The sequence below is a fragment of the Oscarella lobularis genome, chromosome 2 (genome assembly GCF_947507565.1).
Source record: "Oscarella lobularis chromosome 2, ooOscLobu1.1, whole genome shotgun sequence".
NCBI classification, from domain to species: domain Eukaryota; kingdom Metazoa; phylum Porifera; class Homoscleromorpha; order Homosclerophorida; family Oscarellidae; genus Oscarella; species Oscarella lobularis.
Window position 1 is genome coordinate 212,087 of NC_089176.1, and position 14,449 is coordinate 226,535.

Consider the following 14,449-nt stretch of genomic DNA (forward strand, 5'->3'; position numbering starts at 1 on the left):
TTTTCCACAGAAGACCATGATAGATATATTGCGCAAAACACCCATCAGCTCAGACAAATAATGACCTAAAACTCAAATTTCTAATCAGCGCAACAACACAACAAAAACAGCGAATAACCATGCAAGCGTTAATTCAGCCATTGGTTTTCCTCAGTAGAGACGACGGACTCTGAATTAACGAAAATGTGTGAAAGAAATATTCGAGTTACATAGACATTCATTGTACCTTCTGCGACGCCAACCAATCACTGCTGCTGCGACAGCGGTGGTAAAAATGACCAGCGTTGCCATAGCTAGGACAACCCAGTCGACGAGAATAGTCTCCTCGTCGACAACGACGGCTTTCTTTCTTGGCATTGTAGGCTTTTCATACGTCACGCCATACGTGCCAGTGACACGGCATGGAACGCCAGAAGAGTGAAAAACGCCGTCGTCTCGTGACTGATTCGAGTCGCAAGGATTGACTACGTACAACATTCATAAGAACACGCAGATAATTAATTATTCCCAACGATTCTACCGTGATCTTTTGCCAGGAACGTGAGTTCGATGTCCTTTGTTCTAACTGGAGCCACGCTGCCAGGATAGAAGGCTCCAGTTAGAAAAACGATTGCCAAAGTGCGATTATCATCCCACAATCCAATAGTACGAGCATCGTTCAAGTGTTCTGGTGAGAAGCTTATTAGTTTCATCAACTGAGATCGACTTAAAACTGGCGGCGTATTTGTGTTGTGCGAGAATTTGACAATGACCGCTGTTCCTGGACGGAGGCTATCGCTCTGTGCTTCTTCGACTTGAACCGACGTCACTCGAACCATCTAGAGAAATATAGAAAAAATTATTATTCTAGTACATTTCGATTCAATACATACAAACTCCGTGCGCTTCTCTGCGCGTGGCTCTTTCTGTTTCTCCACATCACGAACACGACGGCGGCTGCTCCTTTCAGAAACACACTCCATTCCACCTTGGAACAGAAACTGCGGTGAATTGTCGTTGACAGTGACGATGTCCACATGCGAAGTGGCACTGCTGTTTGCTGGTGGTTGCCCGTCATCAAAAACTGTGAAAACAATCTATAAAGTTGCGAGTTAGTCGTGTGCGACACTTTTCTAGAGTAATCGGCACCTTGCGACCAATTTTCACTAGAGAAACGTCGTTGATAAAAATTGTTGGCTCGTCAGCTGAAGACGCGTAAAATAGAGCTCCAACCACGCATGCATACAGCTACAAAACATCGCACGTTTGTATGCATTTGTTCCCCCGCTAGTATACAAACCTGGCCATTATCTATACCGGTAAACGTGAGCAGTTTACCTGATTGATCGGGTTCATACTAATAAAAACACATCGTAAATTACAATTTTGGATTCTTTTTGCACACCATCAGGCCGGGACATGCTGTTGATTTTCGTAGGAAGATGTACTCATCGGCATCAAGCTTGTGAGGATATTTTGCTCTGCAAAAATAAATGATATTCATATAGACTTTGCTAATTGCCGTTTCTTACGTCAATTCTACTGTCATTTTGGAAATGCTGTTCCCTTCAATCAAATCGTCAATAGTGACGTCGTGTGGTCGACTCACGACGTGCTGGCCAACGTTCTGATTTTCTCTAAATCTTATGCGATCGTCATTTCCTATTCCGACGCCCAAGTCCAATTGTGGACCATCGTTGACAAAGACGGTGGAGATGTTCACAAACACTGGCAAGCTTGCTGCTCCCTCTTTGTCCCAAACAGTAACCGTGATCTGAGACGCGACTCTCGCTGGTTCAGAGACTGTGTTGTCATACGTCGCCGAACGCAATATCTAGTAACAAGTAAAGTCGAGACAAAAACGAGAAAACCCTAATTTGTACCTGAAGGTAAACCGCCAAAGAGGCGATGCCGCTCAGATGAACACTGTTAGTGCCCGATCCAGCAACGACCACATCGTGTTGACTGGCAACGCTTTCATCAACGACTATGACGTCTCCAGCACGCGACGTGCTGAATGAAAGCGTCGCATTGCCAGCAAAGAAACTGTCCACGTCTATTAGAACGGTAGACATTGGGAAGATGTTCACAGGTGGCCCGTTCTCGGTGTAGATAATCAAATGAGATCTATCTGCTAGTGAAGCGAATTGAGGAGGCTGACTGGACGGGGAAAATCGTAGAATTGGGCCGTCACTGACAGGAGTGACCAAGATGCGAAGTATGGCTGGAGCGCTGCTGTTTTGGCCATCGTTCACAACCACATAAGCCATTCTTTGAGAACAAACATTTTTGAAAGCGTGGGTAACATTCTATGGTGTTAATTAACCTTGTGTCTGATGTAAGATTGACTGGAGGGCTGAGATTGTTGATGAAACCGAAAGACGACAAAACCATTTGGTAATATTTGATTTCAGCGCTTCCAGACAATCTCTGCAAGAAACATTAGAACAATTTTTTTGTACATATACGCACTTCAGGCTTACCAGAATCTGATTGTCGCTTTCAACGTTTATGCCAAATGCCGCTGCAAAGGACGAATTCAAAACCAATGTGTCGCCGTCGTAGCCATTCACCAGACTAACCGTCGCTCTTTGTAAAAAAACGTATCGTTTAATTAATTAAAACGTAACTCTTTCTAAAGAACGATTACCCTGTCATGTTCACGTCATTGGCATCCGTTATGTTGACAATATCACCTGGAAGAAAACTTGGCGGATGCCCTTCTGTGTAAAACAATTCATCTTGGTTCAATGTTATAACCGGAGCAACGTTAAAATCAATTAGCCGGACGCTAAAGAGATCGCTATAGGACTAAAAATATCCATTGTTGTTGAGAACGTACAGAACAGATGCGGTTGTCCTGAACTTTCCGTCAAATACGCTTAACTCGATAATGACGTCGTCCAATCCTTCAAATTCAGGCTCCCTAGGAATAAGTACTTCAAAAATTAAATATTAATCTAATCATGCATTGCACTACAAATTCGTGTAGGTGATATTGTTAAGAAGAGCTTGAAAAATTTCAGTTGATGCGTTTCCAGTGAGAGCAATTTCTTTTCCAGCTATTCTAACCTTGTAAAATGTAGTAAATTTGCAGTAAACTCAACAGTGTTCAAACACGTACTTCTGACTTGACGACTTCATTGTAATCTCTGATTGCCAAAGTCCCACTTCCCCTCGACAAAATTCTTGCCGTAGCCGATTGAATGAGATGGCTGTAAAGCATGGGATCAGCCGCACATTAGGAACAACATTAAAAACGTCACATTTGATGATCTGGGTCCGTTAGAGTAAGCGAATTGCTCGTGACGTCAATAGAAGTTTGACGGCCTTCCTCGTACCGTGTAACAGGCGCTGCAAAATAAAACACAGTTAGAATTTTCTCTTGCAGCAGCGAAACTTTACTTCCTATTGTTAAGACAGGTTCATCGTCATTCCTACCAACGTACTGCACCGTCACGCCTATGACAGGAGTTGAAAAGCCATTTGAATCAATGACTGTGACAAGGAGAGTTCTAAAAAAAACACGACTTAGCACGATTACGCATGCCAACTACGTATAAGATACCTTGGATCAAAATCTGGATCTGTTTCAGAGTTGAAGTAGCTAATAGTAAGAAGAACGTGCGTCAAATTGTTTGGAGTCGCGTCTCGTATAACTTTTATTCCTTCACTGAATTTTAAGAATGTTATGCTAATCACTCAAAAAATCTTTTGCGATGTAACGTACCCGCCAGATGGAGTAGTAAATTGCGACGTAGAGACAATGATGTTATTTCTTTCTTCAACACTAAGTTTTCCCGCAAGAACTGCTTCATCTGGAGTAAAAGTCACCTGCGCAGAAAAACTGTTAAAAAAGTAAGAAGTAGGGAACAAGAACGCACTCTCTCTTTCAGAGCGTTCGCGGGATTAATCAATTCAACGACTATTTCTCTCCAGTCCTTAGATAGAAAGTCAATTAGTCTGATCTAAATTAATTTTCCTAAAGCAAAGAACCTCATTTCCAAACGCAGAAGCGTCCAGATTCTCTCGTCTTGGCGCCAGCAGAACCGTCGAAGTCGGCTCACGAGACAGAACTGTTCGATTCAGCGTCGTCTTATCGGCGACGTCAAAATCGACGGCAACGTGTTCGCATTCGCTTTCGTCTCCCAGCGCGCCCGTACACGTAAAGAAGTCAACAACGCCACACGTATCGTTGCATCCGTCTCCATCCTTTCCCGTCCCATTCAGCGTGTCGCATTCTTCAAAGAACTCAAGAACTCCATTTCCGCAATTGAAGCACTGACTTGGCCTGTTGAATTCGTCGTTGACTGGACACGCATATCCGTCTAGTATAGTGCAGCTGATCGAATCGCAGCCAAAGCCGCTCGAACCGGAATCGCAATCTTCACCGGGAACTCGTATTCCATCGCCGCACGTTCGGTTGCGACAAACGGTTCGTCCTCCCACTGGAACTTGGCACCCGAATCCATCCTCGAGTTCACAAGCGGCCGAGCAGCCATCTCCATTGTCGGTACCTCCATCGTCGCATTCTTCAGACTCGATTTGAAGAATGCCATCGCCGCACACTGGACAATCAACTGTGACATTACTGTCACTCTGACTGTTATTTAATGCTTGGCAAATATCGACCGGACTCGTAGCATTGGTGCCATTGCTGATGAGCCCAAAAACACCTGACGTTTCGTTGACTGATCGACGGAACCGATTGCCGCCGTTCCTGCGCCGATTTTCGCACTCCGACAATGCATTATCGCTTAGTCGCAAAGACGAACCGGTTCCACCAATCAACTCTTCAAATACAGATGTTAGCAGATTAGTAATGGAGGGCGATTCCAAGTTCTGTGCAGGATCAATCCGTCCACATAACACAAAGCCTCTTTCTTCCAAAACAGATCTAAGTTCAGCAACGTTTGGCGAGTTAGCCGGACACGATCGCACGACGTCCAGCATTATGTCAAAATTGACATCACGATACGTTGACGATTCCTCCAAAACGCCTCGTAGAAAGAGCGCATCTGACGTTGAAAAAATCACGTTACAAAGATCGTCGCTTCGTACACAGTCTCCAAGGCCATTGAACAGACGATGGTCGACGAGACGGCATTCTTCGGCAAACGGCGTAACCGTGCGATCGACACCGTAAACGTCGGCAATAGTGTTGCTCGTCAAGTTCGCAAGACAGATCAAGACGTCGGTGAACCACGCTGTGAAATTGTTATCTCCTCTAGGAGGACATGCGGGCGATAAGAACGTATCGAGATAGTTGGGCGAGTCGCATGGAAAGACGCCTTTTGCGCACTCAATGAAATCAGTACAGTTTTCAATGCGCGACGAACAGCGAGCTTCGGCTGAAAGAATGGTTTATCAAAGAAAGGGAAAAAAAGAATCAGTTTGGTCTTTTACCTATATGACATCGCGAACCGCTGAATTCTGGTGGACAGTCGCAAGTGAAACTATTGATATCGTCAATACATGTCCCGCCATTCTGACACGGATTTGAATCACATTCATTAATATCTGCAATTCAATTATTAAAAAACTATAATCAAATGTCTGTTCTCACCGGTTTCACAAAAAGTTCCTGTATAGCCAGCAAAGCACTCACAGTTGAAATCATTAACAAGATCTTCACACCTTCCATTTTGGCACGGCATTGACAAACATTCGTTGATGTCTGCAATTACCAATTAGACAAGGACGTTACTGAAAAGTTTCTATATGTATACTTGGCATTGGTGGAGGAGACAAAGAAAACGGTGGTGGTCTGCACATTTTGCATGGCTCCGGAGTAGTAGGAAAAGGGGGTGTTGGTTCCAAAGTAGTAGGACCGAGAGTCGTTGCTTCCTGAGTCGTCGGAACGGCAGACGTTGGTTCAAGCGTGGTTGGTTCAAGCGTGGTTGGTTCAAGCGTGGTTGGTTCAAGCGTGGTTGGCTCAAGCGTGGTTGGTTCAAGTGTGGTTGGCTCAAGCGTGGTTGGCTCAAGCGTGGTTGACTCAAGCGTGGTTGGCTCCGTCGATGGAGGAGCTGTTGTAAACTCAGCTGGCACTATAAAATATATAAACTTTGTTATTATTAATGAAAATATTTCATATTCTTTACGATTTGGCATTGGTGGAGGGGACAAAGAGAAAGGTGGTGGTGGTCTGCACATATTGCATGGCTCCGGAGTAGTAGGACCAGGAGTCGTTGCTTCCTGAGTCGTCGGAGTGGCAGACGTTGGTTCAAGCGTGGTTGGTTCAAGCGTGGTTGGTTCAAGCGTGGTTGGTTCAAGCGTGGTTGGCACAAGTGTGGTTGGCTCCGTCGATGGAGGAGCTGTTGTAAACTCAGCTGGCACTATAAAATATATAAACTTTGTTATTAATGAAAATATTTTATATTCTTTACGATTTGGCATTGGTGGTGGAGACAAAGAGAAAGGTGGTGGTGGTCTGCACATATTGCATGGCTCCGGAGTAGTAGGACCAGGAGTCGTTGCTTCCTGAGTCGTCGGAGTGGCAGACGTTGGTTCAAGCGTGGTTGGTTCAAGCGTGGTTGGTTCAAGCGTGGTTGGTTCAAGCGTGGTTGGTTCAAGCGTGGTTGACTCCGTCGATGGAGGAGCTGTTGTAAACTCAGCTGGCACTATAAAATTGATGAATTCTGCTTTAGCTTATAACTGAAGATAATTTATATTCTTTACGATTTGGCATTGGTGGAGGGGACAAAGAGAAAGGTGGTGGTGGGCTGCACGTGTTGCATGGTTCCGGCGTAGTAGGACCAGGAGTCGTTGCTTCTTGAGTAGTCGGAGTAGCAGGAGTTGGTTCAAACGAGGTTGGTCCCGCCGACGGAGGAGCTGTTGTAAACTCAATTGGCACTATAAAATAGAAGAATTCTGTTTAACTTATTACTGAAGATAATTAAAATTCTTTTACGATTTGGCATTGGTGGTGGAGACAAAGAGAAAGGTGGTGGTTTGCACTTTTTACACGGTTCTGGAGTAGTTGGTCCTACAGTAGTCGGTCCTGAAGTCATTGCCTCAGTTGCGTTTTCTGGGTAAAAAATCAATTCAATAAAGCTTCAGCGATGCCTTAGTGTGCCGCATGCTGCTTTATCAATCAATTAACATCACTGGATGAGTCTTTTCTCGATTACCGGTAACAGCAGCTTTGGCACAACGAAATTGAAGCGTTACACCATGCAGCCGCGATACGTTTTATTTAAGTTAACGATTGAGTAAACAAAGGAGGGAGGATGAGAAAGTACTGTACGCACGCCGAACATACTATTTATAGATATAGGGTACTGGCCCATTAACAATTACAGGAAGCTATTATAAATCGGGAGGATCCCCTCAGGAATGCGCTCCCTTTTTGGAGCACCAAACGGGGAGCGTTTGTTTAGACCATCCAACTGTAACTCTTAGCAGAGTCAACTGAGATATACATTTTAAAATGCAAAGGCAAGTCGCCTGTCGGAAAGCTAGAAGGCGCGACATATGACATGACACGGAATTGAGCGATGAAAAAAATACTGCGTTACATTACAAGTAGACGCGCGCATGCGACTTGCCTTGGCCGTCAACTGCAAGCAGGGATCCGCAGAGCAGAGAATACAGGACCAGCAGCACATTGTCATGCAACATCATCATCGCCTATTCAACGAAATTCCCCAAAACAGCGTCTGGTGCACCGATTCCAGGTGGTTAGAGACGGTTTTTTAGACTTTCAGCACAAAGAAAAGAGCTGGCTTGTTTCGCGGATGTGGTGCCAAGCACGCAATGACCTGCGCATAAGACAAAGAGTAAATCAAATTGAGAGAACCCGTACCAGATAAGGTAGCCTTATCTTACGCAAGTGAAGACATGCGAAAGAATGAATATTCACTCTCGGCTTCAAACTGCAGACAGTATAAGCCGCGGCAGACTGCGATTTTCAACGAAGCATACAGAAGGAGTCAGATCCTTCTGCCGGTTTATGCTACTCCATTTCCGAAGCCCTAAACAGAGAAATGAACAAAGGTCGGGAAAACTTGCAGTGCATGCATCCTGCAACAGGATGCATGCACTACCGTGCAGTCGCGCACTAACAGGACCGTAGACTTTCTTTGAAAGGCGCGCTGTAATTGTGGAGGCGACATTTTATGTGGAGGGTCATAGACGCACGTGATCTGCCGGCCGCCGCCATTTACCAGTCATACGAGAGGAAATAATGAATGAAGCAAGGGCGTCACGACTCTAAAAAAGGCACAGAAGAACGAATGTCAAGTGCTGTTGCGAGTATAATGAGAATCACCGGCTCGGACGGCAGGGGCTCTCGTTCTGCATGGGATGAGATAGAAGAATGTCATGCAGTGGTGGAGGCAACGATTTGACTCAAAACAATGGCTTCGTATCGATCAGCTTGTGGGATCAATGGAGCCTTATTTCGTGCATCCGTGGAAGAGCCTTACAGCTCCAAAGTACAAAACCCAAAATACCAAGGTAAATTGCCCCTACTAATATCAGTCATTTGTCTCGCTACCTCAGTCAAGAAAGAAGATGTTATTGAAGTTGAGTGTACACATTCTCTTTACTTCCTCTGTTTCGCATATAAAATTAGACAGATGACCGCGTGCTTTTTTCTTCTTCTTACCGTTGATCTCAATCAAATTTGCATTTTTCTGAGGCAAAACGACGAAGAACTCTCGCTGATCGGATCTCTTTCCCACTACCCAACAATCGCCAGTCGTCTTCATAATCGTTTCGCCGTCTTCGCCGGCTCTAACAAGAAAAAAAACCACGCGTAAAATATTAGACATTTCAAAATTAGTAAACAACTTTGCAAAGTCAGCGTCAATATCGCACAGCAATTTCATGATTTCGCCTTGAATTGTCACGTGCGGAGGCTTCTTCGTGTGGATCGTCGATTTCTGAGCCAAATTCATATGATTGAAGTAGATAAATTTGTACTGAGGCTCCGACGTGCTAGAAAGAATCAGTTCGACGCTCGACATACGATCTCCTACGCATTCTCAGCACCTCGGCACTCGTTTATTAACCTGCTCTTGCACGGTTCGCGAGAGCGTTCCCAATTGGGGTCCCACGAAACTGTCGAGCGCCTTGTAGAAGTCGTGCGTGACAGCCACGTCAGCGGAAACCATAAAGCACACCGTGGTACCGAGAGCCTAAAAAACAAAATATCAATAATCTAAATCTAAGAGTCACGTAAAGATCAATGTACAAGTTTTTTGCACCTACATGATAGACAACGAGATGGAGTTCCTCCATAGCACTGTCACAATTGACATAGATCTTTGGTGTTTTGATTGGTTTCGTGGGATCTTTCAAGTCCTTTGGACCAGTCAGAAACCTTTAGTCAAATCGTCATTGGTGTAAACAGTCGCTGCCAAAAATTAATTAAGCTACCATCCAGGATGTGCTGATTGATCTCTGGCAGGTGGCGATCTTCCTGTTCCTGGAAGAGGCATGCCCGTCTAAGAAACAGAGAAAGGTTGCCTAATTAATTAAAAAACAAACCCCTTTTGCGGAATTACTTCGGAGTCGAGTTGACTTGGTAGTAAACTCGTTGTCAGATATTTATAAACGACGCGCATGTCTTCTTGCTCTAAACCACTCCTGGAAGAAAAGAACTATATGCAATCGGCTATTTCCGAGTCTCGGTGTATATACCAAACAATTTGATCTGTGTGCAAAAATGCCGTGTATTTGATCTGAGCAAACGTTTGTTCCGTCTGATTGACAAAGGACTGTATTCGAAGAAAAGTGTGCTTGTCCAACGGCAAAAACGAAATTCCTAAGCATCCATGCGTCAGAATAAAAAAAGAATCTAAATATCCAACCTGCGTAAACGTCCAAGAGGTCCAGATGATTCCATTTCAATGCGGGAATATACTGCAAAATGAGAAAAGAACACCATAAGCCGAAAATCCAAAACTATGAAACCCTCTACCTTAGCAAAGAAACTATGAAGTCGTTTCACAAGTCCGACTTTTCCGTCGGAGGAAACGATGGCAGCAAACGTGCTGTGGAAGAGCTAAAAAGAAAATTGGACGTCAGAAGAGAAAGGACACGCGTCTCACTCTAAACATCTTGTAGGAGAGTTTCAATACAGCGCTGTAAACAGAATCCTAAAAAGGTCAAAATCACACTTCTACTCCAGCAATAGAGGAAGGTATTACTTGCACGTCATCTTCCCTATATTCGACCACTGTCTTATCATCTTTAGTTCTTCTTTCGAATGCAGGCAACGAAACGGTCTAGCGCATACAGTACATTGGGTTTTTTTTTTTGGCCCTTCTTCTCCTACCATGATCATCCAGTAGTCCGGCTCCGGTTGAAAAAAGAGCTGCCGCTTCCTCTGTGTGTGCACCGAATCACACGGCCGATCGGGTGAAAACGTTCTGCAAAGGCGCTTTGCACAGAATCCTCACACACCGAGGGGAGATCATGGTACTCGGTAAATTTGACCATTGCCTCGCTGAGTCCTACGTTGCGGATTTTCGTGTCTAACGAAACGTCGTCGGGCATATAGAACAAGATCTTCTCGTGTTCCTGCGGGTCGTGGATGAGATCGGACGGCAGTGAAATGGACTCGTGCAAGCTCTCACCTGCCCCTCTCTTGGACCAAACGTCGAGTTGTAAATGAAAAAGTTCAAAAGCGTCGGATAGCGCCTCGAACTTGTTCTTGCAGGCAGAGAAAGCGTTAGAGAAGGCGGTTTGGCCGCCATATTGAATCTGAAGCGCGCTAAAAGCTTAAACTCTCAAGAGGCAGGCCCAAAGAACGGCTCAAGGGCCGCCTACTACAACTTGAAGTATTTTGGAATTGACTCGACTATACACGATAATCCCCAATTAATTAAAAATTTGTCCTTGTTTTGATTTTTGATTTCAATTGTGGGCGTTGGCGCGTGGGCGTATTGCGTCGCTGGGCGCGCACGCGGTGAAGTCATCGTCACGTCAGTTTCCAAAGCGCGCGGGGCAACGAACGGTATTATGCGTTGCTCCCCAGCCTAAACGGTACGTTACCTACGTTCGAAGCAAACGAAGAGAGCTGCGCCGTCGTGTGGCCGCTCTCTCTCGCGCGCTGTCCCTGCCCGGCCCCCACAAGGAGTGAACACCCCCCTCTTTCTCCTTTCGCGCAGGTATGACAGCGGCGACCCTGAAGACGGAGAGAGACGCTCAACACCTGGAAGCAGCGAGCATACTACGCCAACTCGGAATCAATCAACAACAGCAGGATCATCGAAACGCAACCGATCTTTTGAACGTTCGACTTCCGGTTGCGTTCCAACGAACGAGCGCATTCGAACGACGAACGATGAGCGCGAAAGCGAACGACGTCACGCGGGAAGCGACGAACGCGACAACAACGAATCACCATCGAACGACCGAAGAAGGAAACAGTCCAAGCGAATCGGAAGCCGAACACGTCGTTCCATCGACGGGGGGACCCCTTCGCGGGTCGACCGGTTCGCCGTCGTATATCAAGCAGGGCGTGAGACAGTACCAGTGCTCCTATCCGTCTTGCGGTAAAATGTACAGCAAATCGTCGCACGTGGAGGCGCACTATCGCACTCACACGGGCGAGAAGCCGTTCGCCTGCGATCATCCCGACTGCGGTCGACGATTCACGCGCAGCGACGAATTGACGCGTCATAAGAGAAAGCACAAGTACGAAGGGGGGGCGATTTTTCGAGAAGGGGTGTGGTTCCCGTTTCGCGAGGGCGTGTTACGAGGGTGGGGGCCCCCGTTTCGCTTCCTGCTCCGTCCAAGCGAAGTCAAAACAAGACAGAAAACGCCCTCTTGTTCCGTTTCGCAACGTATCCGTGCGCTTTTTTTCAAAAAAGGGCCCCTTTCGAGGAACCCGTCACCGAATCCCCCCTCTCTTGCATTGCAGCGGCATCAAACCGCACGTGTGCGAACACTGCAGTCGCGCCTTTTCGCGTTCGGATCACCTGTCGTCGCATCGGCGCACGCACACGGGCGAAAAACCGTACGTCTGTCCGATGTCCGACTGCAATCGTCGATTCACGCGATCCGACGAACTCCATCGGCACATGAAAATGCACGAACGACGAAAGCAACGCGACGAGGAAGACGTCGCCGTCGTCGCGCCGACGACGACGATGGCGCCTCTTCCGACGGCGAAACCCGCGCAGGAAATTCGCGATCGCCAAGGAACGCACGTCGTGCCCGTCGTCAAGTCGCCTATTTTCGTGTCGCGTGATCCGTCTTCGAGTTGATCTTCTCGCTCCTTTTTTCCTCATCTCTGCAGAAAGCGTTGCTGTTTACAGTCGCTTCTTCTTCCACGCTGGCACTTTTAGAGTATATCTTCCTCCTCCTCCTCCTCCTCCTCGTTTCTTGCGCGCTTAACTTAATTCTTTTTGGACTCGCTTGCTTTGCATGGGCACGTTGTTTGTGATTGACACGCAGAAAAAATTATTTGGTAAGTATCGTTCAGTACGTATATTTCAGTTCTATAATATCATGTCTTTCCCTGAGCGGAAGGCAGTGAAATAAAGTACACCGCCATCATCACCCACTATGTACTTCTGTTCATTTGCTGCATTGCAGACCTTGTAGGATTAGAAGACATCAATTGAGACGGAGATACTGTATTATGTAAACATGAGACAGTGTACGACAATCATGAAACAAAACAATATGGATATCATTTTCATGCGGTTGAAACGCGGTCACTGAAGCAGGATGGAAAATAGAGTAGTATTTGTAGCGCAAACGATTGACGTAGCCGCTCCACTTCCGTCATTTCCAGTTGGAGCCATTTGGCCTAAAACAGATGAGCCATCGGGCGATGGTAGGCTCCACACACTGTCTCCCGTCTCCAGCGAAATCAAAGCAACACCTGGTGATTCCGCCTCAAAGGCGACCAGCAGGGCGCCGTCTCCGCTATCACTGGGAGGACGAACGTAGAACAGAGGCGCAGAAAGTCTTATTGCGGAGTCAGAGAGTCTAACAACCCTTTGGAGCGAACCCGTAGATGGTGATAGTACGTGAATTCTTGTTTCGTTGTCTTCCTCAAATGCCACAATAAGCCCCTTGTGTCCGTGATCCGAAAATGCCATGTATTGAATACTAGCACCAGTTGGAAAGCTCGCGTTCCACAGCTGCGTTCCTCCTCCCTCGCCAACGTCTCTCACAGCAAACAAATAGTCTCGGTGAGATTCTTTCTCGAACTTACGAAATCGAAAATATATGACGTCATCGGCAAAAAGAATGGCGGGATCGGCCCATGGATTATTCAAATCGTAACCCTCAAAACTGACCTCGTGGACAGTCCTCCTAGTCGCGTTAAATTCTGGTCCAGGATTGACCATGACATCCACCGCGATAAGGCGATGACCAGGCCATCTGTCAGCAGCGCTCGCGTAAGGAAAGGCATAGGTTATAACGTAAGCTGTATTTCCTCGTCCAGCAACCGGCTGACTATAAGCCACATAAACATATCCGTCTCCGTCATCAAAAATGAACAATTCGTTCATACGCTCGTCTACAAGTAGGAAGAATATCAAGTCTGACGTCTCGCCATTTTGCCCCCATCTCACCGATCATAAGAAAGCCACCGCCGTTTTCTGACAATGCTACTTTTTCGCCGTTCCCGGAGCCGACAACTGTTGAGCCCAATGCCGTTCCGCCGCGAGTTTCAACGGCGAAGCGAAGTGTTCCGTTTACGAAGTGACTGGAGTAGTTGAAACCACCGCTGTAGAACAACGCCGCGTTGTTAGCAGTGTAGACAGGCAGCGAAGAACTTTCGGAGTAGGAAGCGGCCGATTTCCACTGTTCATTTCCGTCGACATCGAAAACGATCAAACGACTAGAAAAGAAAGAAATGTCGTTTCATATTAGGAATGGCGTATTGCTGTGATTCACTTGCGAATCGGACAAGCGACTTGATGGGACACTGATACACATCCAGCAGTGGACGGGCGATAGAGAGACGATTTCCACCCAAGTTTTGCCGTCGCAGTCTCTTTGAGATTGATAGCAAAATTGTGATTCGTCTGGCAGCCTTGCACCGGGCAAGACGACTCGACGACTTGCCACGAGACTGCCGCCAGCAGGACTGCCAGCACCGCTCTTACGACAGAGGCTAGCATTGCACGGAGAATTGTTTGCGCGTACAGAGGTTTGCTCCAGTTATATAGCGTCCCGCCACTAGTGGGAGTGTAATTCTCGTGACAAACTTTCACTTGTGACTCTTGTATGACGAACTTGTGACGCTTTCAACTCGTGACTCAGAATGAACGTTTTTCAAGCACGTAGATCTTCACCAGGTGAACGGCCAAAGACGGCCACAGATAGGACTGTGTAAAGTGAGTAGGCTCCAAATGGGAATAGCTCTCGAGCTTTTTTACAATGGGCATCCGGCCGGGAATGCTAATAACGGGTGAGGAGGGGGAGATGGAGGAGATATCATAATTACATTCTGCTTCTCGCGCGCAGCCACGTACTCGCGTTGGTTGGAGTTCAGTCT

General features: G+C 46.5%; 4 protein-coding genes across 8 annotated transcripts; 1 reads left to right on the forward strand and 3 right to left on the reverse strand.

The window, feature by feature from the left end:
- Positions 1-5: 5 nt before the first annotated feature.
- LOC136183572 (uncharacterized) lies at positions 6-8,164 on the reverse strand. 4 transcript variants are annotated; one of them, XM_065970260.1, is made up of 31 exons: positions 8,044-8,164; positions 7,807-7,952; positions 7,527-7,739; positions 6,890-7,006; positions 6,658-6,831; positions 6,366-6,599; positions 6,081-6,314; positions 5,709-6,026; positions 5,546-5,656; positions 5,386-5,499; positions 3,976-5,330; positions 3,864-3,920; positions 3,710-3,813; positions 3,548-3,652; positions 3,385-3,494; positions 3,246-3,333; positions 3,104-3,194; positions 2,960-3,051; positions 2,822-2,905; positions 2,630-2,770; positions 2,463-2,568; positions 2,306-2,409; positions 1,863-2,250; positions 1,512-1,813; positions 1,385-1,460; positions 1,280-1,336; positions 1,129-1,227; positions 873-1,076; positions 521-818; positions 227-464; positions 6-169 (listed from the first exon to the last, which is right to left on the reverse strand). In XM_065970260.1, the coding sequence occupies exons 3-31, from the start codon at positions 7,603-7,605 to the stop codon at positions 151-153; spliced, it is 5,499 nt and encodes a 1,832-aa protein (XP_065826332.1). In that variant the 5' UTR covers positions 7,606-7,739; positions 7,807-7,952; positions 8,044-8,164; the 3' UTR covers positions 6-150. The 4 variants fall into 4 exon arrangements, with proteins under 4 accessions (XP_065826332.1, XP_065826331.1, XP_065826333.1 ...); XM_065970259.1 differs by having other exon boundaries at positions 8,025-8,149; XM_065970261.1 differs by lacking the exon at positions 6,658-6,831 and having other exon boundaries at positions 8,025-8,149.
- Positions 8,165-8,322: 158 nt separating this feature from the next.
- LOC136183577 (vacuolar fusion protein CCZ1 homolog) lies at positions 8,323-10,713 on the reverse strand. 2 transcript variants are annotated; one of them, XM_065970271.1, is made up of 15 exons: positions 10,563-10,713; positions 10,409-10,506; positions 10,262-10,355; positions 10,134-10,211; positions 10,035-10,082; positions 9,905-9,988; positions 9,795-9,846; positions 9,625-9,748; positions 9,489-9,570; positions 9,361-9,428; positions 9,193-9,304; positions 8,974-9,119; positions 8,773-8,919; positions 8,588-8,715; positions 8,323-8,533 (listed from the first exon to the last, which is right to left on the reverse strand). In XM_065970271.1, exons 1-15 carry the CDS (start codon positions 10,680-10,682, stop codon positions 8,478-8,480), a joined length of 1,437 nt encoding a protein of 478 aa, XP_065826343.1. In that variant the 5' UTR covers positions 10,683-10,713; the 3' UTR covers positions 8,323-8,477. The 2 variants fall into 2 exon arrangements, 1 of the variants encoding a protein (XP_065826343.1); XR_010669190.1 differs by lacking the exon at positions 8,323-8,533 and having other exon boundaries at positions 8,974-9,142.
- Positions 10,714-10,838: 125 nt separating this feature from the next.
- LOC136183582 (Wilms tumor protein homolog) lies at positions 10,839-12,492 on the forward strand. The gene is made up of 3 exons (XM_065970276.1): positions 10,839-10,971; positions 11,097-11,625; positions 11,852-12,492. Exons 2-3 carry the CDS (start codon positions 11,099-11,101, stop codon positions 12,195-12,197), a joined length of 873 nt encoding a protein of 290 aa, XP_065826348.1. The 5' UTR covers positions 10,839-10,971; positions 11,097-11,098; the 3' UTR covers positions 12,198-12,492.
- Positions 11,766-14,387, reverse strand: LOC136183579 (uncharacterized). The gene is made up of 3 exons (XM_065970273.1): positions 13,846-14,387; positions 13,521-13,789; positions 11,766-13,465 (listed from the first exon to the last, which is right to left on the reverse strand). Exons 1-3 carry the CDS (start codon positions 14,070-14,072, stop codon positions 12,651-12,653), a joined length of 1,311 nt encoding a protein of 436 aa, XP_065826345.1. The 5' UTR covers positions 14,073-14,387; the 3' UTR covers positions 11,766-12,650.
- Positions 14,388-14,449: the final 62 nt, after the last annotated feature.